Source organism: Phascolarctos cinereus, unplaced genomic scaffold (genome assembly GCF_003287225.1).
Source record: "Phascolarctos cinereus isolate Bilbo 61053 unplaced genomic scaffold, phaCin_HiC Scaffold_5;HRSCAF=322, whole genome shotgun sequence".
NCBI classification, from domain to species: Eukaryota; Metazoa; Chordata; class Mammalia; order Diprotodontia; family Phascolarctidae; genus Phascolarctos; species Phascolarctos cinereus.
The window spans coordinates 380,047,012-380,072,521 of record NW_027555958.1 but is presented as its reverse complement, the minus strand read 5'-3'; the positions used below and the strand labels follow the sequence as shown (position 1 = coordinate 380,072,521).

General features: G+C 50.3%; 1 protein-coding gene across 1 annotated transcript in view; it reads left to right on the top strand.

The window, feature by feature from the left end:
- PPFIA4 (PPFI scaffold protein A4) overlaps positions 1-25,510 on the top strand; it is a 67,432-nt gene that overhangs the window by 24,731 nt on the left and 17,191 nt on the right. The window contains 24 exon segments of the mRNA XM_021003151.2: positions 9-110; positions 241-405; positions 767-841; positions 1,029-1,118; positions 1,685-1,876; positions 2,193-2,339; positions 3,512-3,646; positions 9,483-9,566; positions 10,303-10,434; positions 10,670-10,732; positions 12,112-12,203; positions 13,546-13,666; positions 14,996-15,204; positions 16,174-16,334; positions 16,337-16,413; positions 17,192-17,227; positions 17,612-17,745; positions 18,177-18,343; positions 20,117-20,210; positions 20,691-20,772; positions 21,401-21,601; positions 22,563-22,625; positions 23,346-23,372; positions 24,394-24,569. Coding sequence (XP_020858810.1) covers positions 9-110; positions 241-405; positions 767-841; positions 1,029-1,118; positions 1,685-1,876; positions 2,193-2,339; positions 3,512-3,646; positions 9,483-9,566; positions 10,303-10,434; positions 10,670-10,732; positions 12,112-12,203; positions 13,546-13,666; positions 14,996-15,204; positions 16,174-16,334; positions 16,337-16,413; positions 17,192-17,227; positions 17,612-17,745; positions 18,177-18,343; positions 20,117-20,210; positions 20,691-20,772; positions 21,401-21,601; positions 22,563-22,625; positions 23,346-23,372; positions 24,394-24,569 — 2,825 coding nt within the window.

The window sequence follows — 25,510 nt, the reverse complement described above, 5'->3', positions numbered from 1 at the left end:
GTTTTCAGGAGTTTGCCACATTAACCCGGGAGCTGAGTGTGTGTCGGGAGCAGCTTCTAGAACGGGAGGAGGAGATCTCAGAGCTGAAAGCTGAACGGAATAACACAAGGGTAAGTGGGAAGGACTGGGTGTGTGTAGAAGATAGGCAGGTGCTGTCGGGACAGGGGGTGGGCCTCATGCCAGTGACCCTCTTGTCCTAGACAGCATCTAATAGCAGAGTAATGACCCCTTCCTCTCTAGCTGTTGCTAGAACATCTGGAGTGTCTTGTGTCCCGTCATGAGCGATCCCTTCGGATGACAGTAGTGAAGCGTCAGGCTCAGTCTCCCTCTGGTGTCTCCAGTGAGGTAGAAGTGCTCAAGGCCCTTAAGTCTCTGTTTGAGCATCACAAGGCACTGGATGAGAAGGTGAGTGGGGGCCCCTTGCCCAGTTCGGCTCCATGTCCTTCACTGGATAGGTCACCATGATGCAGCTCAGTGGCCAGCAGCCTCATCTTCCCCATTTGCTCCTGTCTCTGGTGCTCTTGTCACCCTTTACTTAGTGAACCTTGCCAAAGGAACCTTGGTGTTGCTTTCTGGTTGAGTGCTGAAACCTGCCTATCATTCTCCTTGTCCCAGGACCCTTCCGTGCCAACTCTTCCAGGTGTCTCACCCATTGGCATAACCTCTTGCCCTCCCCCATTCCCTGGCCTCAGATTAGTAGACCCATTCCTTCAGTCTGAGGGAGGCAACAAGATGACTTTTTCTTCCTGCCATCTGACCCGGCTAGGTTCGGGAGAGGCTACGGGCAGCGCTGGAACGTGTAAGCACCTTGGAGGAGCAGCTGGCAGGTGCTCACCAGCAGGTAAGCTACCTGCCTCTCTTCTCCTTTCCTCTTTGACTTCCTCCCATGAGCCTGGGTGGCAGGGGCTGCCTTGTACTTTTAATTCCTCTTTGTTCCTCTGATGTCCTTTGGGTGGGACCTTTCCTCTCTGAGAAGATGGGAGTTCTCATCTCCAAAGTAGCCCTTTTTATGTCCTTTTCCCCTGCAGGTATCTGTTCTACAGCAGGGAACTGGAACCCGGGATGGAGCTTCAGGAGAAGATGGGGCCTTGGAGTTGGGACCGAGACTCTTATGGAAGGTGGGTCTTTGGGAGTCTGGCAGGGAGAGGGGTTCCCTCCTTCTTCTCCCTCATAGGGGCCCTGTGCTACTTTATCTCAGCGCCTAATCCATCCCCAATTCCCGTGATGGAAGGTGGGGCCCTGCCCTACTTTAGAAAGGTCAACAGTGGGACCAATTTGATTGACATTTGAGGCTCTCAGCTTCACTGCACACACCCTTCTGATTCTCTTGCTCTGTCAGGTCAGGAGGCCCCTTCCTTTGCTCTTCCCTTTCTGGGTCTTAGTTTCCACTTCCATGAGCCCACTCCTCCCCAAGACTGGCACATTGCTGAGAAGCTGGGCATGGATTTGGAAGCAGCTGCCTTCTGTGAGGCTGGCTAACTAAGGACCAGAGTGGGCTCCTGAGGCCTGGAGGGAGGAAGGGGCTTAACTGGCAGTATACAGGGATGTCAGAGGCAGAGCTCGGAATAGAATCCTGTTGCTGGCTCCTCAGGGGGAAGGGAGGGGGTGGGAGGGCACCCCAAGGGAGGGTGCTTGCTGTGCCCAGGACGCCCAGAGACTGACCAATGACTCGGTGCCCCTGGAGGATGAAGCAGGCCGGGCGGGAGAGCTGCAGGAGCGCCTGGAGAAGCAGACCTTTGAGCTGAATCAGGCCCGCGAGCGCCTGGTTGCCCTGGCCAGCACAGTGGCTGAGCTGGAGGAGGATCTGAGCACTGCCCGCAGGGACCTCATCAAGTCAGAGGAGTTGAGCAGCAGACACCAGCGGGACCTCCGAGAGGTCAGAGGCTGCCACTTGTCCCAGACTTGCCCTGGTCTGGGTTTGGGGAAAGCAGTATGCTAAAATTGAGAGGAGATGCATTGAATCCTGTGGACGGCCAGTCAGAGGGTGGGAAAGGGGCACATGCTTATTATACCTGGGGAGGGAGGGAGGATGGTGGGGTATGACCAGATGCCAGAGGGGCAGTACAGGCAGGCATTGCGGTGGAGGGTCAGAGGCCAGCGTGGGAAAACTCCAGCGCTGCGCCAGTGTCAGAGGGAGGGCTCAGCATACAGTAGGCCTGGTGGGCTCAGCGCTGATGACTCTCCGTGACCAGGCTTTGGCGCAGAAGGATGACATGGAAGAGAGAATCACCACGCTGGAGAAACGCTACTTGGCAGCCCAGCGTGAAGCTACATCCATCCATGACCTCAACGACAAGCTGGAGAATGAACTGGCCAATAAGGAGTCCTTGCATCGCCAGGTGTGTGGCCTGGGTGGGCCGTGGAGTTCCAGGCGGAGAAGGGGCAGAGGTCCTCATGACACCCCGTGACACAGGACCCCATGGCCTCTTGTGGCTGTTTTAACAGAGGCATGGCCTCTCCGGTCACCTGGGTCTGGCTCAGTTTAGTGTCGACAGGACTCTGCCAAATTCCTTTGGCTTCCAGGAGGCCTCAAGTCATTTCACTTGGTCTCTCCTAGGGTATTTGCTTCTTCCACCTCACTTCTGCCTATTGTAACAATCCTGACAACTTGATGTCCCATCATAGTTTCTTCCTTACTGTGCTCAGAGATTTCCTCTACATCCATTAATGCCATGTAGGCCATACATTCACTCCTCTTTCCCATCCTAAGCCCAAACCACAAATGTGTTTCACAAGAGGGATTTATGTATATGGAAGAAACAAAATTACCAATATAGACAAAGGTTACAAGAAATCAGATTCTTCCAGTCACTGGGCCAGTGAGAAACTTCCTCATATAGACTAGTCTCATCCCAACTCTGCTTGAGAATTTAGTTTCCTTTGCTGAGAGGAATGCCAAGTCTTTCTCTGTCTCCCAGGAGTCTCAAAGATCCTCTCTCTTTCCATAATGAATCTAGGGGAATAGCTAATGACAGTCACTGCACTGCATCAGGGGCAACTAGTTGCCTCAGTGGGTAGGGCATTGGGCTTGGAATCAGTAAGACTCATCTTCCTGAGTTCAAATCCAGCCTCAGATACTTACTAGCTGGATGACCCTGGGCAAGTCACTTCACCCTGTTTACCTCAGTTTCCTCATCTGTAAAATGAGATGGAGAAGGAAATGGCAAACCACTGCAGTATCTTGCCAAGAAAAACCCAAATGGGGTCATGAAGAGTCGGATGCAACTGAAAAATGACTGAATAACAACAATAACCCCTCAGCATGCTCTGCCCCATCATGAATTAGCCAAGGGATCACTGGGAAGAGGATAAATGCTGCACCCAACTATTATCAGTAGTTATGCAGTTCCTGCATCCAGACTTCACAAGAAGTATACTGTTTTATCTCGGTCCAGAGGCCGCTGTAGTCTGTGACTTGGCCCTTCTCCCCCTATCCCATGGCTCCCAGGAACCAAGGGAAAGAGCCTGGTCTAACCTTCACATCCTTTTCTTGCATCCAATCTCTTCGCAGTGTGAGGAGAAGGCCCGGCACCTACAGGAGCTTTTGGAGCTGGCTGAGCAGAAGCTGCAACAGACAATGCGCAAGGCTGAGACCCTGCCCGAGGTCGAGGCTGAGCTGGCTCAGAGAATCGCTGCCCTCACCAAGGCAAGTGCCCATGGAGCTAGGCCCTAGGCCTTTTCCCCTTCCCCCTCTCCTCTCTGCCACCTCTCACTCTCCCATGGAGCAAGGCAGATGGCAGAAAGTGTGGTAGGGTGGACCAGGAGATAGGAGCCCTGGCAAGCTGCTTTAATGCTAGGCCTGTTAGCCCATCTGCTAGGTGGGGAGGGTTATTCCTGCATTATGTACTTCATAGGGTTATTGGGAGAATAATGAGCTAGCATATGTGAATATGCTTTGAAATGTGTTAAGTGCTATACAGCTACAAGGTGCTATGGTTGTGCCTTCTTTATGAGGTCAGACCAAAAAGAATAGGACTTTTCCATCTGGTCTGGGGGTTCTTGACATTTTTTTGTGTGTCTTGGATGCTTTCAGCAATGTAGTGAAGCCTGTGGACCACTTTTCAGAATAATATATTTAAATGCATAAAATAAAATACATCATAAAGGATTACAAAGGAGAACAATTATATTGAAATACAGTTAGCAAAATAATTCTCAGATTCCCTGAAATCTTTCCATAGGCCCCAGTATATTGAAATACAGTTAGCAAAATAATTCTCAGATTCCCTGAAATCTTTCCATAGGCCCCAGGTTAAGACCCCTGATCCAGGAAGATTCTGACAGAGAGGGGATGGGGAGGAGGGAAGACGTGATCAGTTGATTCATTTTTGTTTCCACCAATATTTGTTGAACACCTGCAAGATAAAGACAGGGACAGAGTGAACAGATTGTCCCCCAGTTCCAGGATAAGGAGTCCTGGGTTGGGAGGTACCCCTGGAAGCTTGAAGGAGGAGGGAGTTTTATGGCAAGTAAAATGACAAGTTTGGAGAAGCTTGTCACCAGGTTAGCCATCAGGTAATGGTGGGGTTTTTGGAGATCTATGACACTGGCAAAACCAGAGACCCCTCGGTCCTGTGTGGCTGACACCTGTTTCTGTAAGTGACTGTATTGGAATGGCGAAGGACCAGAGGGTGCTAAAAAGCATCCGGTTCTTAGGCTGTCAAGAAGCATCAGTTTGCCTGGTGATGCTCCTAGGGTGTGATCTTTTGTCCAAACTGACATGGTAATTCACTACTGCTCTAGGACTGAACCACACTCGCACTGACATTCATACACAGCAGTCCTGTGGTTCTCACACTTGTGTGGTCTCAGGACCCCTTTACACTCTTCTAATTATCAAGGGTCCTAAAGAGCTTTTGTTTATGAGGGCTTTACATATTGATACATACTGTATTACAAATTAAGACATCTTAGTATCATTATGAAAACAGTTTTGTCCTCACATATCCCCTGAAAGGGTTTCAGGTACCTTCAGGGGCTCTGTACCACACTTTGAGAACCACTGATCTACATGAAACTGGAGAAGCCACAAGCTATGTGGAAGGTCAGCTCAGTGATTCTCCCTGGAGAGACAAAGAAAGGACTTGGCAAATCTGGACTCATGATGTACTCAAAGGTGACGAGAAGAATCATTTCATAGGATGCTTGACCATCTGGCTCACCATTGGGCATGGTGAGGGCCAGCACACAAGATGCTACAAAGATAATTGTGGCTTATGGGTCAACATCTGTTGCAAAAGATGAAGAAATAGAGAAATTCTGTGAAGAATCTTACAACCTCCTCTAAGCTCTATAGACGTACACCTCGGTAGTCAGTGACCTCCATGCAAAGGTGGCCGTAGGGAAGGATAACGAAAGCCTCCAAGAAATGGAAGAGGCCACAGTCTTCCGCAGTCTTGTGCAGCGTGATGCTTTGGTCAGTACGTGAATCGAAAGAGGTGTGTGCTGAGCGACATCATACAGACAACAGGAAACAGCTGAGTGCTGACAGTGGTGATCACTTCAGATCCATATGCTGGTGCAATCAGATGGCTAGAGCAAAGGCCAAAGTTAACATCACGTTAGAGCAAAGGGTCAAAAGCAGAAGATAGCTTCAGCAGGGACAGCATCTCCAGTCTGACCCGTTTAGATGCCGTCAACACCAAAAAAAGGGTAAATGGAAAGAAATCAATTCTCTCACCAATTTCAGAGGAATGAAATTGTTTCAAAACAGTTGCTACCATGAGAATGCCAGTAAATTACAGAAACTGCTCTGGCCATCAAACACACCTTCACCCAGCCATGACACCAGGGAAGTGCTGGTTTAACCTACAAATAACAACCAGAATCCTGGAGGAAGATCCCAAGCTGTGCTGCCTCATCAAAGTGTAAATAGAGAGAGCTTGGGGTGAGATCCACTCAACCAGGTCATCCCAAGAGCCTAGTTCACATCCTGTGTCAGAAGGAAGGAAGACAGCAAACACATCTGAAATGAAGAGCTTGCTGGCACTTGTATGGTGATGCTTGCTCATCAGCGCTGGTTGCGGAACGAGCTGCAGGACTGAACTCTAGGACCTTGTATTATGGGAGGGAGAAGCAATGGCCCTTTACAGGCTTGGAGGAGCAGTTGCATCTGTCCAACTATAGGGATGGTATTGGGACCTGTGATTCCATTGGTCTGGTGAACTTCCAGGTGAGGAAATGCCTTCTTCCAGTGCAGGTCAGCACCTTCTCTGCAACTTAGCAGTTAGTCAACAAGTATTAATTAAGTTCGTATTCTGTGTTGTGTGCTGGAGATGTAGGTACAAAGAATGAAACGATCCTTTTCTCTTCTGGTTTTACAGCACTGAAAAATCCAGTGACTTGTCCAAGGTCATACAGCCAGAACGAGTCATAGGCAGGACTTGGCTCTCTATCCACTAACTGCTGACTCTTGGACTAATATGGAAGAAATCTGTTCTGGAAACAGCAAAATTTTAAGATTGTTCGGGGGTCAGTTGTCAAGATATTCATAGATAGAATGCTAGTTTTGGAATCAGGAAGATCTGAGTTTAAATCCTTCCTCAGACACTTAACTGCTTGCATGGCCCTCAAGTCACAACTGCTCCCAGTCTCAGTGGCCTCATCTGTAAGATGGGGATGATACAAACAGCATCCACTGCACAGTGTTCTGAAGATCGAGGGAGATGGTGTATGTAAAGTGCTATGTGAATGTTAGCTGTTATTATCACAGAAGAATGGGAAAGATCATTGAATGGTACTTTTAAAAAGGACAGCTGGGAAGAAATCAGCTGCTGCCAACCCTGTATGCCTTCTTTCTCATTTCTATAAACTCTTTATGGGTGTGGTCTATGCACGTGTCAAGAGTGTTCTCGATGAAAAGACATGAAGGGAGTAGCTAGGCTTTTGCAGGTATTTTTCTGTCCACAATCTTTACAGCCATACAGTGATCTCATTGATATAGAGAATCTAAGATCCCATTTGCCTGTTATCTGATTATTAAAAAGCATTTGATTCAGCAGAACAAAATTTAGCCTTTAAAGCTCTCATCAGGCAGTGCCTTCCATATGTATATTAAAATAACATTATGTAATAGAGGCAGTTAAGGAGAAAACTTGGTTCAGTGATCTGTTGCGTTATTGACATCAAACGGGACATAACACTTGGAGACATATGCTCACCTAAAGCATTTGATACTGTGTTGCAGAGTCCAAAGAGAATAAGGACTTTCTCTAAGGGCTGAAGCCCTCTGAATACTCCTTGTACACACATGACATCACAGTTAATTGCATTGAGTTCCAGGGCATTACAAAGCCTCCTCAGTTAAATCCAAAGTTATGTAGAAGAAATTATTCTAACTGTCCATACCAAAAAAACCAAACCGAACCAAACCCACAAACCCAACTCCGTTGTGAATGAAAATTGCAGCTAGGAAGGCAGCCCATTGTGTCAGTACATTTATCTTTCTGTCTGCTTGTCTGTCTTTCTGTCTGTCTATGTAAATACAGGATGTCCCAAAAGTATTGGTGCAGTTTTAGGCTACTGAAGTTTAAGATGATGTAAAGTTATTAGAGTTTGAAATTGCATCAGGACTTTTGAGATGCCATGCATATATTTTGAATAGACAATGCAGAGGTGGGACCAGAATCATGTAGGAGGAGAAGATGGGGGTATATTTGGGAAATCATGTGAAACTTTGAATGATCCCAAGCTGCTTGTTGCCACAAAAACCCATCTTTTCTGCTGTGTGACTATAACTTATGGAACACCATGATCTCAGAAAAATAGAAGTAATGACTAACTCAAAGGACAGCACCAAGGTGCATGGTAGGCATTGATAGGCTGCATCCCATTACCAATGACGACTCCTGCACAAGAAGACACAAAAGAAATTGTTCAGGGCACATTTGACCAGAAAACAAGGTGGACTGGTCATGTAGTAAGAATATGAAGCAACATGTGGGTGGTCCAGATGCTTCGATGACACCCCATTCTCTCCCTCTTACCCAAATAGTAACAAACCTCTGCACTGGATAAACCATCCATGGGAAGACGTGGGTGAGAATAGCACAGCATGATTAAGTGTGAAAGGGCTGCGATCTGCCCTGGTGGTAGGAGCACACGCCAATAAGATCCTTGTTTCCTTTAAACATCTAAATAGACAATGAACTTCATGGAGCTCATTCCCTCCAAAAGGTGGTGGTATAAGACGGAATAATGTCATAGAGCTCTGACTACGAATTACAACTCTAAGATCAAATTACTTTGAAAGGAAGAAAAACAGTATATATATGTAGTAGAAATAACGGTGACTATTCCGCATGCAAGTTTTATACAAGTCAGATTTGGGAGAAAAAAGAACAGTTTATTTTCTGACCAATATGGCAGATAGTTTCAGGTAAGGTTTAGGTAAATTCGTGAATGACAAATGCATGAATTAAAGGGAGCTTGGGAATATCTATCTTATTCTTAAGGGAGGTCAGTTGTACCTTCCTTCCTACACCATTTCTGAGTGCCTCTCAAAGTGGAAGCTTGGATCACTCTACTATTTTTGGATTAGAACCTAGAAGTATTGACCCTTGGTCTTCTCTTTGGTGATCCTCTTGCAGAGGAGTTTCCAAAGCTGTGTCTGTGTGCATTCTTGGCTTCTTCTGCAGGCCTCTGGTTCTTGTCTGGAGAGCTCAGTGTGGGGTTCGAATATGGTTTTGGAACTGTAAGGGTTTCCTCTGTCCTGGAAAGGCCTTGATTAGGTGCCTTGCCTTGAGTATGGGCCCAGAAAGCTTCAGATTTTGAAGGGAACTTAGAAGTCATCTGGTCCATCTCTTATTTTACAGATGATAAAAATAAGGCCTAGAGATGTGAGGGTCTATAAAAGTAGAAGTAGTAGAACTGGGACCAGAGCCCAAGTCTTCCCCCTCCAAGTTTCTTTCCACTCCACATTTCTCTCACAATATGAAGAAATCAAGGAGCAACTTAACTGGCAAGAGGTTTGATAGGTGGGCTTCTGAGGGTGTCTCAGTCTATTTGTCCTGGTAAAGAGAGAGGCTGGCAGCTTGGGAGCACCTTGTTAGAGTCTTTAGGGTATTCTAGGTTGGGGCAGCTGGCTGCAGGCCAAGATGATGGTGGGAGGGGGTTAGGTCAGGCTTGAGAAGAGCTGCTTGCTGGTGAGAATTATGAGCCACAATGTTGGGCCAAAGGGCTACGGAGCCGCCTCTAGTGATTTTCTTTTTTTAGGAAAGGCAAAGGCAGTTCTGTTTCTCTGGGCTGATGTGAATGAACACAGGGGAATGGCTTTGTAGCTCTTTGAGCCCCAGTTCTAGCAGTGTCAGCTAAGAGAGTGCCAGGTTATGGAAGAACTTGGTTTGTTCCTCACTCTGAGGTCTGGTGACAGCTCTGCTGGGATGGGAGTTGGATTGTGAAAGGCAGATAGGTGGGGAGGGTGAGGAAGGGGAGGAGAAGCTAGGGAAGGAGTGTGATGGTCAAGTGCATATTGGCGTCCCCAGGCTGAAGAGCGGCACGGCAACATTGAGGAGCACCTTCGGCAACTGGAGGCCCAGCTAGAAGAGAAGAACCAGGAGCTGGCTAGGGTGAGGGCAACCAAAGACCCATGAGCGGCTCCTATTACGGTGTACTTGGGCAGGGGTGGCTTCAGCAGGGATGAGAAGGGTTCTCCAGCTGATTCTCTGGGAGTGGAGGTCCCAGAGAGTGTGGAGGGAGTGGAGTTTAGTGGGAAGTCTAGGTTTGTAGTTATGGGGGTGATAGGAAGTAGAGAGTATAGCCAGATGCTAGGGCAGGAGTTCAGAGGGCACAACCAGATGCCAAGGATGAGTATCAATGGAGCAGGTAGAGCCCTTATGAACTACATAGCACGTGTCAGGCATTGTGCTAAACACTTGGCATACTAATACAGTCCCTGCCCTCAAAAAAGGTCATTTGATGATGGGGCAAGACAAGCCATAAAAGGGACCTGGAAAGCAGGGAGGGAAATTGGGAAAAGTGAGGGCAGTTGAGTGGAGGCCTGGCCCCTACGAAGATGAGACAGAGAGGTCATCCGTCAGAGCCAGGAAGCTTGGAGTGGAATACAGTTTTCTGATGGGATGGAGACAGAGAGGAAGGGCGTGATGAGAGAACTTCAGGAAGTTGCAGGGAGGCCTGGGCAAGACAAGACCAAGAGGAGAGCCCAGGAGCAGATTCCCAGAAATAATACCATCAGGAAGGAGTGGAAGCAAAGAGAGGGAGGATGAAGCTCAGTTATTGGCTCCTGGAGGAGCTCGCCAAAGTCCCAGGGGGTTTCTGGGTGCCATGTGGCTTGTCTTGTGGCAGGTGCGCCAGCGGGAAAAGATGAATGAAGACCACAATAAGCGTCTCTCTGACACCGTGGATCGGCTCCTGAGTGAGTCCAATGAACGGCTGCAGCTGCACCTCAAGGAGCGCATGGCTGCTCTCGAGGAGAAGGTGTGGCTGAGGGCTGGGGCTACTGGTGGCGGGGGTGGGGGGCACCCAGGTGAATGCAGGGAAGGTGGGAGGATGGGACCCTGAGAACCACACTTCCTTCTCTGGGTCAGGGTGGGCATGTGTGTGTGTGTGTGTGTGTGTGTGTGTGTGTGTGTGTGTGTGTGTGTGTGTGTATGTGGTATCCAGATTTCCTGAATCTGATCTTTGGTACCCTGGGGCTCTCCTTCTTCCCTAGAACACACTCATTCAGGAACTGGAGAGCTCCCAGAGGCAGATTGAGGAGCAGCACCATCACAAGGTACCTGCCAGCCATCGCCACCTTCCAAAATGGCCCACCAGAGCTGCTGGAGGTAGCCCAGGGCTCGTGGGGCTGCCAAGTCTTTCTTGGGGAGAGACTAGTTTGGTGGTAGTCGACAGTGGAGAGACAAGAGACTCCTCAGGAGGGCCAGGCAGGCGGCATTTCACTGATGTGGCCTCCCTCCCCAGATTCTGGTGAGAGATGTTCTCTGGGGTTCTTGTTCAGGGTTACAGCATCCTAGCATTTAAATCAACTCGCTGTGTCCCCCCATTTTACGGATGAGGAAGGTGAAGTCCAGAGAGGAAAGAAAGGGCTGCTCGAGGTCACACAAATGTCTCCCCGGCTGGTGCTTGACCCCAGATCTTTTGAGACCAAATCCAGCATTCTTTCTACTCGAGAAGTTCTGAGCTTGGACCGCAGCAGGTATTACTGGCCTGGCAGGGATTATTTGATCTCATCATATTCACGCCAGTGAGTGCCAGGTAGGCCTATAGGGCAGAGGGCCTTGTGCCAGACTCTGTCTGTTGGAGACTCTGCAGCAGGGAGATTTTGGAGCTGTGTCTGCTATTGCTGACCCCATGAGCCAGCCCTCCTTCCTGTGTCTGTGAAGGACAACAGTGTGTGGCAGTGGAGGTGGGCGGATGGGATTGGGTTGCTGCAGTCCACTCCTCTGCTTCTGCCCTTAAAGATGTTCTCAGGGATTCTTTGGGAGGTCTGCCTATAGTCCCTAGCAGATCCCATGTGAAATGTGCTGCTTTCAGCAGTAACCCCCCCTTCAGATCTCATAGGGGACTTTGTTTTGTCTCTCTCGAAGTACTTATGTCATGTTGTGTGTGCTAGTGATCTGTAAAGTGCATCACCTCTATTAGACTGTAAGCTCTTGGAGGGCAGAGACTGTTTCTTATCTAAACTTTATCTCCCCCAGCTCCTAGACAGTGCTTTGTGCCTGTTGTGGAGGGCACATTGAATCAATGCCCTCCCTGGAGGGATAGTCTCTCAGGCTGAATTCCTGACAGAGCTGAGTTCATTCCCCAGTCCCTTGGGCCAGCCCTGTTTCCTCTATGTGTGACAGACAGCAAGTGTGTTGGGCAGTTCTCTGTTAGCTATTAGCCTCCCTTCTTAACCAGATCCCTCTCTTAGCCTTAATACTCTTGGATCAGCCCTTTGCCAGGACCCTCGGCTGATGCTCGCTGTTGATCCTTTAATCATGGTGTCAGGAGTGGGCCTAGATTGGGGCTTCTGGGGTGTGGCCTGTGCTGAGTTCTTCTTTACCCTTCCCTGACCTCCGCTTTCCCCTCTCTGCTGCCCTCTCTTTGCCCCAACCCAACCCCCACCATCCCCTCTGTGACCCCCACCCTGCCTGGGTTGGCCTGGCACAGGGCCGCCTTTCAGAAGAGATTGAGAAGCTGCGCCTGGAGGTGGACCAGCTGAAGGGTCGAGGGGGGCCATTTGCAGATGGCGTCCATTCCAGGTACTAGAGTTGAGGAGTCTGGGTGCACTCGGAGGGGTCCCTGGAGCATCCTGACAGAAAGAAACACTTCTTTGGATGCTGACTATCTTATGGTTCCTGAGATAATCCCCCTTCAACAACCTCTGTCCTATAAAAACTACCAGAGCCTCATCTTACCCAGGATGAGGTAACCAAGGCTCCCAGAGGTTGAGAGAGAAAAGGTGACATTTAAATAGCCCTTGATGGTCCAGAGCATACTGTCTCCTCCCTCCAGCCTTGTGAGATAGGCCCCAAAGTGGGATTATCCCTTTGTCACAGCTGAGGAAATTGAAGCTTAGGCAAATGACTTGCCCAAGGTCACACAGCTAGAAACGTGTCTGGACTGGGGCTTGAACCCCAGGTCTTCTGACTCCTAGTCTGATGTCCTTTTCACGGCTCCCCTACAGCACCTCAGGGCAGAGTTGGGACCGGGGCCCGGCTCTTCTGCCCGGTTGGTTAGTGTATTCTGTCTTCCAGGGGAGCCGCATCCATGCTCTGCTTTGAAAACTAGATTCTGGGATTAGAGAGAGCAGCGTCAGGCCTACAGACCTAGACTGGAAGATAGGCCTCAGTCAAACCCCCTCATTTTACAGATGACGAAAGTGACTTTTGCCCAAGATTCTCTTGACGGAGGTTGCGAAGCAGATCACACACAAAAAGGGGGTGGCTGGTCAGTCTCTTGCCACCAGGCTCTCCAGAGCTGTTGCCACGCTTCCTCCACCCCCCCCAAAACCCCACTATCCAAAACACTTTTTCCTAGGGTCTTATTTTCCTTTGATAGGGGTGCGGGTGGGAAGAGCACTAGTATGATATGACCCAGGGTGTAACAAGCTCTTTGCCACTTTTTTCTTTCTGTTCTGTCTTTGGTGTCCTCTGGCCTGTACCCCAAACTTCTGGGCCTGGGGAGGGGGAGCTTAATACTATGGGGAAAGATAAGCTGGAATCTCTATTGCTCTCATCCCCCATAACCACTCTGGGTAGTTTGATAAAGGCTCCTGCAATCTCCTGGTCTGTGTCCCCTTTGGGGTCCTAAGTGACTTGAGAGTTAGTGAGGAGCAGTGGGGAGCTAAGGAGTTAGCAGAGACACTGGAGGATGGTTCCAGGCCAAAGAAGTTTCCTTAGCCCTCCCTTCTGTTGTGGTCTCCAGGCCTGAAGCCTCCCCAGGGTTTGCCAGAGGCCCAGGGCTGAGCCAGCTCCGGGTACACTGCCCAGGGTGGGGAGGTCCAAGCGGATCTTTCTGACAGTTCTGTCTGGTCCAGAAGGCATGACCTTGGTGGGTGGGGAGGTTCCTGTGCTCAAGGGATGTTCTCCCCTTTTCCTTCAGGTCCCACATGGGCAGTGCTGTGGACCTTCGGTTCTCTATGAGCGCTGGAGCCCACGCTCCCCCTGGTCCTACCCCCAGCCTTCACCGCAGGTTTTCTGCCCTTCGAGAGGAGCCCACCAAGGTAAGGAGCAGGGGGAGGGGGAAGGACACTCCCTCGGGGCCTTTGGGGTCCAGCCCGCCGCGTGCCTGGCTCCAGTTTCGCTGGCGGCTGGCGTGTGGTACAAATCCTCACCCTTCAGCCCTCCCCTCAACCACTGACAGCTGCAGCAGCGGGGGCTCAAGGCCGTCTGTCAGTGGTAACAGCTGTGGGGCCCCTGGACCCCCTGAGCCTCCTTCCTCCCTGAGGTGGGGAAGGGGGAGGGTAGGACTGGCAGGTGGCCAGTCAGGGGGTGTGTGTATGTGTGTGTGTGTGTGTGTGTGCACACGTGCACATACATGTATTGTATGTGTGTGCATGAGTGTGTGCATGTCTGTATGTAATGGGCAGAGATATCAGGAAAGAGAGGAAAGAGAAAAGCTGAGGAGCTAACTAGGCTGTGGAAATGGCATCTGGACTTTTCTGGGAAGTAACTGTGAGCCAGTGGTCTCCCTCTTTGCCTAGAAGGGTGTTTCCCTGCAGTGTGCTCCCTTCTATTTCCCTAGCCTTCCCTAAGGACTCCTCTTTTTCCTCTTCTTTGCTCCCTCTGCCCTCTACCTCCATAGTGCTCAGACTGAATAAAGACTGCAAGAGCTGGCTGCAGAGAGCCTCGGAGGTGAATGGGTGAACCGCCCCCTCCCCCACTCCAGGGTCTTGGGTGCTAACAGTGTTTCTTTGCCTCTTGCCTCCTTCCCCTTCACTCCCCATTCTCTTCCTTTTCCACATCCACCTCTACTCCAGTATGGATGTCTTGGAAAGAATTAGCAAAGGGAATTGGGGAATCCAAAGTGACTGGTATGGGTGCTGAGAGAATCCAGGTGCCACTCACACCAGTCGCTGCTCCCAGAATGCTCTCCTCTCTGTGGGGCACTAAGGAGGCATTGGAGAGAAACCGTTAACCAGGAGCTTTGTCATGACCCCCCTCCAGTGGGGCTGACTGCTGGCAGTGCAGAGGAATGTAATATCATGGATCTAAAGTGGGAGGGAATTTCAGAGCTATTTAGCAGCTTGTCCATGGCCATGCAGCGAGTCAGGGTGAGAGACACTGCTGCACCCACCTAATTGTTCCTTTACTTTAATGATCTGGAGGCAGGGGGTGAACCAAAACCCTTCCAAGGTCCATCTATGGGTTCTGTGACTTGTAACAGCTTTGGACAAATGAAGACTGCCTGCACCCCTCCTCTACAGCAAGGGATGGGTGTGTGTGTGTGTGTGTGTGTGGTGCAGGGGGAAGGACCTGGAGGGGGCTGTGCCACCTCAGCAGGGTGTCTAATTGCCACTTCTTCCTTCCTCCACTTCCCAAACCACATTAAGGACTGGGAACCATCGCCACTCTCCGGGGTGCTGGCTCCCCCGGCTGCCCCCGCCTTTGATAGTGACCCTGAGATCTCAGATGTGGATGAGGATGAGCCCGAGGGGATGGTGGGCTCTGTGGGTGTCATCTCTCCCAGCGGCCACTCAGATGCTCAGACCTTGGCCATGATGCTTCAAGAACAGCTGGATGCCATCAATGAGGAGATCAGGTTTGAGGCGAGGCCGGCCTGATTAGGAACAAGGGGACACTGATAGGGGTTGGTTCTTCTGAATTTGGGAATTGGGAATAAAGTGAATTATGTGATGCTTTGCAAATACAGTATATCATTGCATATAATCTGGGGATAAATCGGGGGATAGCTCTGGAGTCAGCTCAGGAATTCCATTCTGTAACAGGGGTGGGCAATTCTGTCTTGGGGCAGGCTCTTGTTCATCTCAGCTGAGAGCTCCAGACACCTTCATTTGGGTTCTTAGCACCCCACTGAGGCCTAAAGGGGAAAATAATGACCTCTTTGGCTAGGCTGGTTTTCAGTGTGGGAGGAATTGAGGAAGAGGAACGAATTCTGGGGCCCCTGCTTGCCTTTCTTGACTTGTTCCCAGAATGCTCTGCTCTCTGTGGGGCACTAAGGAGGCACTGGAGAGAAACCACCAGGAGGTTTGTCATGACCCCCTGGGGGGCTGACTGCTGGCAGTGCAGAGGAATGTAATATCATGGATCTAAAGTGGGAGGGAACTTCAGACCTATTTAGTCTAGTCTGGACAAGAAACTGAGGCTGAGAGGTGTGAAGCAGCTTGTCTGTGGCCATGTAGTGAGTCAGGGTGAGAGACCTGAGGTCTCAGAGCCCAGTCCGCCTTTCACTCCTTGCTGTATATGTTTCTGGAGGCTTCTTTGGTGAAGCTTGGGATGTAGATGGGCAGTCCTGGAGCTGGGGGAGGGTAGGGAGGCCTCTGACCAGCAATGCGGGGGAACTCCTTCCCCACCAGCAGCCGCTGAGTGTAGCTTTTCAGGGTGGAGAGAGTTGGTGACTTTTTAATGATGTGATTCGGAGTTGAAGGAGTTTGGCATGGCAACTTTCCTCTGGACCACCATACAAATGTCCAAGGGTCTCCTGTGTAGATCCTTAGTCCCCTTTGGGCTAGAGATCCTAATGACTGGGTCTGGTTTCTTTACCTGCCAGGATGATCCAGGAGGAAAAGGAATCGACTGAGCTTCGAGCAGAAGAGATTGAGACACGGGTAACCAGCGGCAGCATGGAAGCACTGAACCTCACCCAGCTGCGCAAACGCAGCTCAATCCCCACCTCGCTGACCGCCCTGTCTCTGGCCAGTGCTTCTCCACCCTCAGTGGCCGCTCCACACCCAAACTCACCTCCCGCAGTGCCGCCCAGGACCTGGATCGAATGGGTGTCATGACCCTGGTGAGACCCGCTTCCTGGGTCTCCTTGAATCTTCCTAGGGGCCCAGGATGTCACGAGTCTCTGCTTTTGGAATTGATTGAGGGAGTCGACGGGTCTTGGGCTGAGGTTGCCTTTGATTGGGAGAGTCTTATTCCTCATATTTCCTGGGAGTAGGATACTTTGTGGCCAGGATGCCAGAATTCACAGGCCAGGCTCCTGACTTGAGTTTCTTGGAGCTTGGAGAGGTCCTCTGAGACCTATTGCCGGGGTTAGAGATAATTAGCTGCTCTCCCCTGTTCTTTGCCCTGGAAAAGTATGTTACCCCCGAGACTGGTTGCTGCAGCTGGGCCTGGCACTGTCCTGTCATTCTAGGGAGGTTTCTCTTGGCTGTGGATGTCAACATCAGATTCCCTCTCGGTCAGGGTTCCCACCTTCAGACCAAGGCCGTGTCTTTTCAGTGACAGGCTTTTCCCAGGCACCTCAAGATCCAGAGGGAAATTGACCTATCAGGATTATAGGATCATAGGATTTTGGAAAGACCCTTGAAGATCATCGAATCCCAACCTCTGCTTTATGGAGGGAGCTATTGAGAGGCTAAGGGACTTGTCTTCTAAGGTCCTGTGTGTTATAAGCCGGCAGAGCTTTAGGCCCAGCCCTTCTGACACCCACTTCAGTCCCTTCCCACTAGACTGTGCTGCCTCACCCTGTTGTCCTCTCTCATGCATGGGCCTGACTGCCAGCTTTGGGTGCATCTGGAGAGGAATTTGTATGTTCCACTTTTCTTCTCTTTCTCTTGCAGCCGAGTGACTTGAGGAAGCACAGGAGGAAGCTGCTGGTGAGTGCCCTTGAGTGCCCAAGGTGCCAAGGGGTTACCTCTCATAAACCTGGGGTACCTTGCCTCCCCTCACTCCCCAGCCCCAGACAGGGGAAGCAGAGTCTGGGTAGCCAAGGGAGGCTATAGAAGTCTGTCCTGAGTCTTTTCCTGACTTCATAAAACAACCTATGCCCAGGTGGCTGTCAAGAAATGGGTACTCCCCTTTCTTTCCCCTCCCGCCTCCTGGCTTCATGATGGTCCAGTCCCCTCACCCCCAACAGTGGACCCTCCAGGCTCTGCCTTCTTGGAGGAGCTGCCCGTGTGGGTCAGTGGATGGTTGACTAGTTGGCAGGTACCAACATCCATCTCTGCCCTGTTCCCCTCATGGCTTCACTGTCTGTTCAGTCACCAGTGGCTCGGGAAGAGAACCGAGAAGATAAAACCACCATAAAATGTGAGACTTCTCCTCCTTCCTCACCCAGGACTTTGCGGTTAGAGAAACTTGGCCATCCGGCCCTGAGCCAGGATGAAGGTAAAAGGTAAGTGGGGTGGGGCCCACCTCTGTTCTTCCCCTTCCCCCTCTTCCCAGTCAATCTGTCAACAGATCTTTATTGAACACCTTCTACATACAGGGCCCTGTGCTAGACTCTATGGGGTATACAAAGAAGACTAAAGCATAGTCCCTGTCCTCATAGAGATTATACTCTAGTAGGGGATCTCACCCATGCTCCTACTCGCAGACAGGCTGGCATCTCACCTATCCCAGGTACATGGAACTAACTCTAAGCCTCTGCTTGAAGCATCTCCAAAGAAGGAGATGGCCCCAAACCTCCCCTCGTCTCCTGCTCCAGGCCCCTGCATTGCTTTCTCCCTAAAAAGGTAGTTCTTTTTGAGGTCTAGCTTTCATCTCCCCTGCTCCAACTCAGCCAGTTTCCTCTGCTCTCTCACCCTCTTGGCTCCTGTCCTCCAGTTCCTTGGACGACCAAGGCAGTAATCCCAGCAGCAGCAACAGCAGCCAGGACTCCCTGCACAAGGGCACCAAGCGCAAGGGGATCAAGTCATCCATTGGTCGACTCTTTGGGAAGAAAGAGAAGGGCAGGCTGATCCAGTTGAGCCGGGAAGGAGCCACAGGCCATGGTCTCTGCCCTGCCTTCGGAGAGTTTTGGATGGGTTCTGGGAATGGGATAGTGAATGGGAGACTGGGAGCAGGAAGAGCTGACTTAGCTGTTTCTTTGGAAACATTAGAATACTGGGACTATTGGAGAGAACTAGGGGAGACAGAGGGAAGGTGAGAAAGAGAAAGAGGGAGAAGGGGAGACAGAGAGAGGTAGAAAGTGAGAGAAAAAGTGAGAGAGAGGGGGGAGAGAGGCGTCAGGATAGTCAGTTCTTGATTGTGGCTTATCCTCATTATATGTTGGTCCCAAGTTGTTGATACTATCCAGTGTGACACTTAAAGCCTTTTTTGGCATTCGATTCAGTGAGGATTTATTAAGTGCCTATGGTGTGCCCAGTGATTGGCGTTTCATTATTGCTGGCTCTGTTTATTTTCACTCCTGAGCTTAGCCTGCAACCCTGTAGGAGCTGGAAGGGAAGAACTTTTAAGCTGGAACACCTAATTGCCATCCTCACCTCAGGAAGGTGTGAGGCAGAAAGGAAGCTAGATGAGAGAAAGAAAGGGAGGAGGGGTTAGTCTAGAGCTGTGCATGAGTCTCAGAGGCAGAGTTCACCATCTCCCAGCATGCAAGGAGGAAGCAGAAAGCTCTGGATCAAGGGGAAGGGTTTCTCAAAGCTGAACAGCTTTTCAGCTGTACCCCAGAGTCATATATCTCCCCAGTGGAGCTATTTTATGTTTAATGACAGGAATTTTCAGAAGGCTGCCCACACTTGTATTTACCTCTAAATACAATGCTGCATTCCCAAGGCAAATGGAATATAGTATGATTGATTACTTACCATTTTGGTTTGTCCATTTCACTGTCCTTCATCCATTGGTGTGGCTTATGGAGATCATTCTTTATAAGATGTTGCCTCTTTCAGTGGATTGGCCACAGGGTTCTGGGACCAATTCAAAGATGGAGAAAATATGTTATTCAGTGAATGAAAAGAGCACAGAAGGATCTTTATTTTATGCAAGTGAGCACTCCTGGAAGGAGGCAAGGAGACTTCCCATCAATAAAGGGATGTGTTTGTAAGCACTCATAATAGGTTACATCTCTCACTACCAGGACATGATGTTGGATTTTCTTCACTCATATCTCTCTACCTTGTGAGAATGGCTGGGTCTTCTTTCCTTCCCTAAATTAAACACCTTCAGGGCTCTGTATAACAGTAGGCACTTAATAAATGTTGGATTGATTGACTGAGGGACAGACTCTGTCCTGGCTGCTGCTAGGTGGGGTAAACTCTTCTCAATAAGCTCAAAAGATACCCTAGATTTCAGGATTTGCTGAGATGGCTCTGGGATACAGGCACTGTAGCGATCTAGGGAAAAGGAAACCCCAGGAAAGCCTGGGTCTGTGGCCATAGACCAGGCTCCTTGCCCATGGTCATGGCTTCAGGTGGGGCCGGGGTGACTTGTGGGGTGATGGAAATGCCAGGATACCTCTCTAGCTGTGGGTTGAGGTGGGAAAGGGACAGAACAGAGTTGGGAGGCTGGGCAGAGGTGGAGCCCAGAAGCCCTTGTCCTAACCGGTGGTGGGAGAGAATCCTCAAGGCTCTGGACAAGTGGACAGACGTCCCCTTGGAGGGCCTCTCTTTGGTTCTCACTCCCCTCTGTTTGAGTAGACTCTGCCTTTGGCACCCCACCCCATCCCTTGAATGTGGTCTGGGCTTTGGTAAGAGAAGCCAGGTATGTGTCTGTGTGGGTTCCGGGGAGGCTGTACACTGACATCCCCATTACTTCCCTTCTAGTCCTGCTGTCAGAGTCAGAGCTCAACCTGCAGGAGCCCCTGGTGCCTGCCAAGCTGGGAACCCAGGCTGAGAAGGATCGTCGCTTGAAAAAGAAGTAAGGTTTGAGGGATGGGTCAGCCCCTCCTCTTCATCTGCCATCCACTCCCTGAGGGTTATTAGGGTTGAGCCCAGTGATTCGTCTTTTTAGGCCAGCCCCGATTTACACATTAGGGACTGATTGGGGAGAGAGGCAGGGATTTAACATAAGCCCTAGAGGGAAGGGTCAGGAGAGATGTCTGTTTTATTTTGAAATGGTCAACATGTCAATTCTAGGACTGGTAATACAGAAATTAGTTCAGAGCTCAGGACCTTTTGGGAATCAGGCTCTGTTCTCTATTTTCCCTAGTTCATTCTGAACAGGGCAGAGTTAGCATTTAGGAGGCTAATGTAGCTGATTCTGGGCTTGGGCCTGGGGAGAAGTTACGGTAGACATCCCAGTACCTGTTTCAGGAGTCCCCAGGGTCAGTGGGTGCTGGGCACAAAAGAGGGCCAGGTTGGATCCTCTCTGAGTCCGCTTTGCTTTCTTCCCGCCCAGACACCAGCTTCTTGAGGATGCACGCCGGAAGGGAATGCCGTTTGCTCACTGGGACGGCCCCACTGTGGTCTCATGGCTGGAGGTAAGGCAGGGCGGCTGGTGAGACACACTGGGATATGGCTGGTAAGGATGTCCCCACTGGGGGAGGAGCAGAGGGGCCAAGACTCCCTGATTAGGGGTGTGATGTCCCTGGGCCCTCCAGTGCTCATGCCCTGGAGCCCTGTATGGTTGGCACAGTTCTTGGCAGTGTTAGGCTCTGTTCCTACAAATTGTTCTGAAGCACCCAAGTGGTATTGCTAATGACTTTCAATTCCCTTTTGGCCAGCTGTTTGGGGGTTAGTCTAGGAAGGTTTCCCCGAGGGTCATGAGCCCATTGTTCTGGATCTGTTCCATTCTCACCAGCAGCGGTGATCCTTGGGATGGCCCTTCCTCCAAGGTGTATGACTACAGTCAAATTCCTTAGTCTCCCTGGGGCTCCTATTCCTCATGTCTAATGCAGGGGAGAGAAGATTTGGACCGGATGGACTCTAAGGACCCTTCTTGCTCTCAGATTCCCTGACCTCCAGGTTGCTTCAGTTCCTATGGGGTGGGTTTCTGGAGAGGAAGGCAGGAAGCCTGATGGTTAGTTACCCCTCAGTGATTCATGGTTTTTGGGAAAGGAAGGGAAATGGAGTGTCTAGGAGCCAACCCACCCTCTTTTCTGTTGGCAGCTGTGGGTGGGCATGCCAGCCTGGTATGTGGCTGCCTGCCGAGCCAATGTCAAGAGTGGCGCCATCATGTCGGCTCTCTCAGACACGGAGATCCAGCGGGAGATCGGCATCAGCAACGCCCTGCACCGGCTCAAGCTTCGGCTGGCCATCCAGGAGATGGTGTCGCTGACCAGTCCTTCAGCCCCACCCACCTCCAGGACGGTGAGCAGGTGTCCTTTCCACCCCAGGGACTTCTAGGGGGGTTCTTCTAAGATTGCTCCTGGTCTTTGTCACTGGCTTTAATGCTAGGAAGATCCTGCCAGGCTGGAAATCCCCACACCCGGGGGCCTTGCTTGCCTCATTTTGGTTTTCTTGGGTAGTATGTTGAGCTGGTATCCTTGGTGCCCCTCACAGCCAGTGACCTCGAGCAAGTGACAACCACTCTGGGCCTCAGTTTCCTCATCTGCAAAAGTGAAGTTTTTGGACCAGAAGACCTCCAAGGTTTCTTCTAGCCCTAATCTGGGATCTCCCTTCCTTCCTAGCAAATAGCATGGCCCATCCTAGAATGGGCTGTGGTAGGGGAGTTTGAAGGGGAAGAAAGGAATAGAAGAAATTGGAGTGACTGGAGGCCACCCTGTTCTCTTTTAAAAAAAAGGAAAAAACCTTTCCCATGCTCACCTGTGTGGTTGTTTGACCTTTAGGAAAGCTCTTTTTGCTGTTGTTATTTTTCCCACCTCCCTTGGTGTTTGTACAGGACTCTAGCTTCTGTTCTGCTTTTCTTTTTGAGGAGACAAATCTGTAAGGATTCTTACCCATCACCCACCATCGAAGCACTGAATCCTTTGGGGAAGACACTTTGGTTTTCCTCTAGAGGGGCTTAAGGCTAGTGATGGGGAAATGTAATTGGCCAAGCAGTGAGCTCCTTTTTTCCCTCTGAAGTTTTGCAGTGAATGAGTTTATCCTGAGCATTTTGAAAATCCAGGTGTTTTCCTCCTTCAGTGTGCAGTGTCCGGGAGGACAGGAAATTAAGTGGTTTGGGCTGGTTGGTTCTGGAAGGCCCCTTGGCGGGGAAGCACAGTGGCATTATTGGCTTCTCTCTGCCCCAGGCTCTGCTTTCTGGGACCTGATTGTCTTACCAGGGTCCCCTTTTCCTTCACAACTTATTTCCTTCCATTACTTGCAGTCCTCTGGAAATGTCTGGGTCACCCATGAGGAAATGGAGACACTGGCAACATCCACAAAAACAGTGAGTTTTACCCCTCCACCCTCAGCTTAGGAGTCAGAGTCAGGGGGGTGACTTCTGGGGTTCTAGGGGCTCAGAGGGCACTGAAACTTATGAAGCTTAGACCTGGGAGAATTCTTCCGTCTTTGAAGTAGAGAGGAATGGGATAAGGGACAGGGCTTGCTTCTCCATCAGTGCCCTATAGGGAGAGCTCATGAGCTCTATCCTGGGCTGCAGGTGCCCCAAGAGACACCCATGCCAAGCTGGGCCTGGAGTGGAGATAAACTGGAAAGGGCTTACCTCAGGCTCTGCTGGGCTCTGATGCCAGAAGGGCCCCATACCGTAGGCATAGGTCCTTACATTGGATCATGGACCATGAGCAAGGGTATGGCAAAGAGAGGGTCCGGGGCACCTTTACATTCTTACATTCTTACTGTCATGTTTTAGGACAAATCCAAGGACCTAGCACATGGGTGAGTGTGTGTGTGTGTGTGTGTGTGTGTGTGTGTGTGTGTGTGGTGTGTGTATGAGACACACTTTTCCAAATAAGATACCCCCATCCACTTTACTGCTTACTCTTTTCATCTGAGAACCTCAAGGCCCACTAGTCTCCCTTTGCCCCCAGTTCAGCTGAGGTGACCTCCTCCCTCTGCCCCTTCAAGGGGGGGTGGTCTACGCAGGTAAAGGTTGTGCGTTAATTGACCCAGGCTGTTTCTCCTGACATGCTGCACTTGCTCCTGCTAGGACAGTGAGGAGGGCAGTTGGGCTCAGGTAAGATCCCCTGCGGATTCACATGCAGGATGTGAAGGCCCCGGGAGTTCTCTCTGCAGCCCTTCTAGTTGGGGTCTGCTCCCCTCGGACTTAAGTTTTCATTTCTGGTTTCATTCCCCAGAAGAGCCATAACTAGGCATTTATGCATCCAAGGCAAGGTTTAAAAACTGTTCACTGCCTTTTGCTGTTCATTGAAGCATTGAGCCTTTCCCATCTACATAAGTAACTTATCACAAAATAAATGCCCTAAAGGCCACGGGGAGCAGAATTTTCTGCCATTGAAAAATGTGCATTTTTTAAAAGTGGCATTAAATCTCCTTTACGTGTTGCATTCTCAAGGTCTGCCTCTCATACTACTCTTAGTCTTGCCTCCTAGAGAAAGCATCCAGAGACTGGCTCCCTCAGGAGTGCCAGGACACCTGGCATGGCGATGCTGGAGTGAGCTGGCTCCAGGCTCTTCCTCTGAGCTCCAGTCACATCAGCCTTAGAGCTGAATCTCCTTCCCTGGAGAGGAGAAACGAGATGTAGACAGGCTGGGGGCAGTCTCTCCTGTCCCTCACCCTGCCTGGAAAAAGTACTGAGCAGCCAAGAAATGGCCAGTAGTTAGAGAGCAAAGGCCCAAGTGGTGCCCCACACACCAAATGGCCAGTCTTAAGACAATGGAGAGTTGACTCTGTGGTTACATATTATCAGCTCTCAGTGATTCACAGTAAGTGACTTAAATACTTGGAGGGCCATATTGTGTTTTCTCATTGAACATCCAGTTGACTGTCATCAGCCTGGGCCAAAGAGAAGGGAGGGAGCTGAATGACAAATGACCATCAGCTTACATCATTGAAGATAGATCCAATTTTCAATCATCCTTCTCACCCCCTCAACCCTAGTCCAACCATAAAAAACTATAGAGGGAAGTCAATGATGAAAACCTCTGTACTCCTTCCTGGGTAGAAGTTGGATTAACAATTCTAACCAAATGTGAGTGCTACAGATGGCTCCGTCCCTCACTCTTTTGCTCCGGCAGACCCTGGCCTATGGGGACATGAACCATGAGTGGATTGGGAACGAGTGGCTCCCCAGCCTGGGGCTCCCCCAGTACCGCAGCTACTTCATGGAGTGCTTGGTGGATGCCCGTATGCTGGACCATCTCACTAAGAAGGACCTTCGAGTCCATCTGAAGATGGTGGACAGCTTCCATCGGTAAGCTGGGGCCAGGAACCCACGGTCATTTTGCCAAACCCCTTTTCTCTGGATAGGATGGTGCCTCCCTCGGATTTGGTTGTGGGCTGCCTTGCTATAGGAAACAAGATGTCACTGCCTCACCCAGTATTCTATTCCAATGCAGCGTCTCTAAGCCTTCACACTTAGGAAGTCCTTCTTTTGTGTTGACCCTTAGTTTCTCTCATTGTAGTTTTAAGGTGAGGGTCATCCCTATCCCTCATCACATCTTCCAGGGAAGAGCCTGGATAACCACTAGACAGGGATGCCATAGAGGGGAGCCATCTTTTGTCTGAGAAGTTGGGTTCAATGACCTCTGGGTTCAATGAACTAATCAACAAGCATTTGTGAAACATGCCAGCCACTTTGCTAGGTGCTGGGGATTTAAAGAAAGGCAGAAATATGGTCCTTGCCCTCAAAGAGCTCCCATTCTAATGGGGGAGACAACATGCAAATAAATATGGGCAAGTGAGACATAGTGTGAATGGAAGGTGATCTCAGAGGGAAGATACTAGTAGTGAGGGTGGGGTGGGCCGGGAAGGGCCTTCCCCAGAAGGTGGGATTCAAGTGGAGTCTTAGAGGAAGAATAACTGAGAACAGAGGTGAGAGGGAAAACATTTCAGGCAGTGAGCACAGCCAGTGCAAAGGTGTGGAGGCAGGAGAGGGGATGTTATGAAGGGAATGGCTAGGATGCCAGTGTCTGCTTCACAGAGTCCTTGGAGAGGAGGGAAATCATAGGGAGAACCAGATTGTGAAGGCTGTCAAAGACTAAACAGAGGATTCAGTATTTGTCCTGGAGGTTTGATAGGGACTATGTGCCGGAAGGGTTTCCCTCCCAACTTTGAGATTCCATGGTTTTAAGTCCAGTTTCCTTTGACTCTTAAATGTTGAAGAAATTGAAGAATCACTTCCCTTCAGCAGTT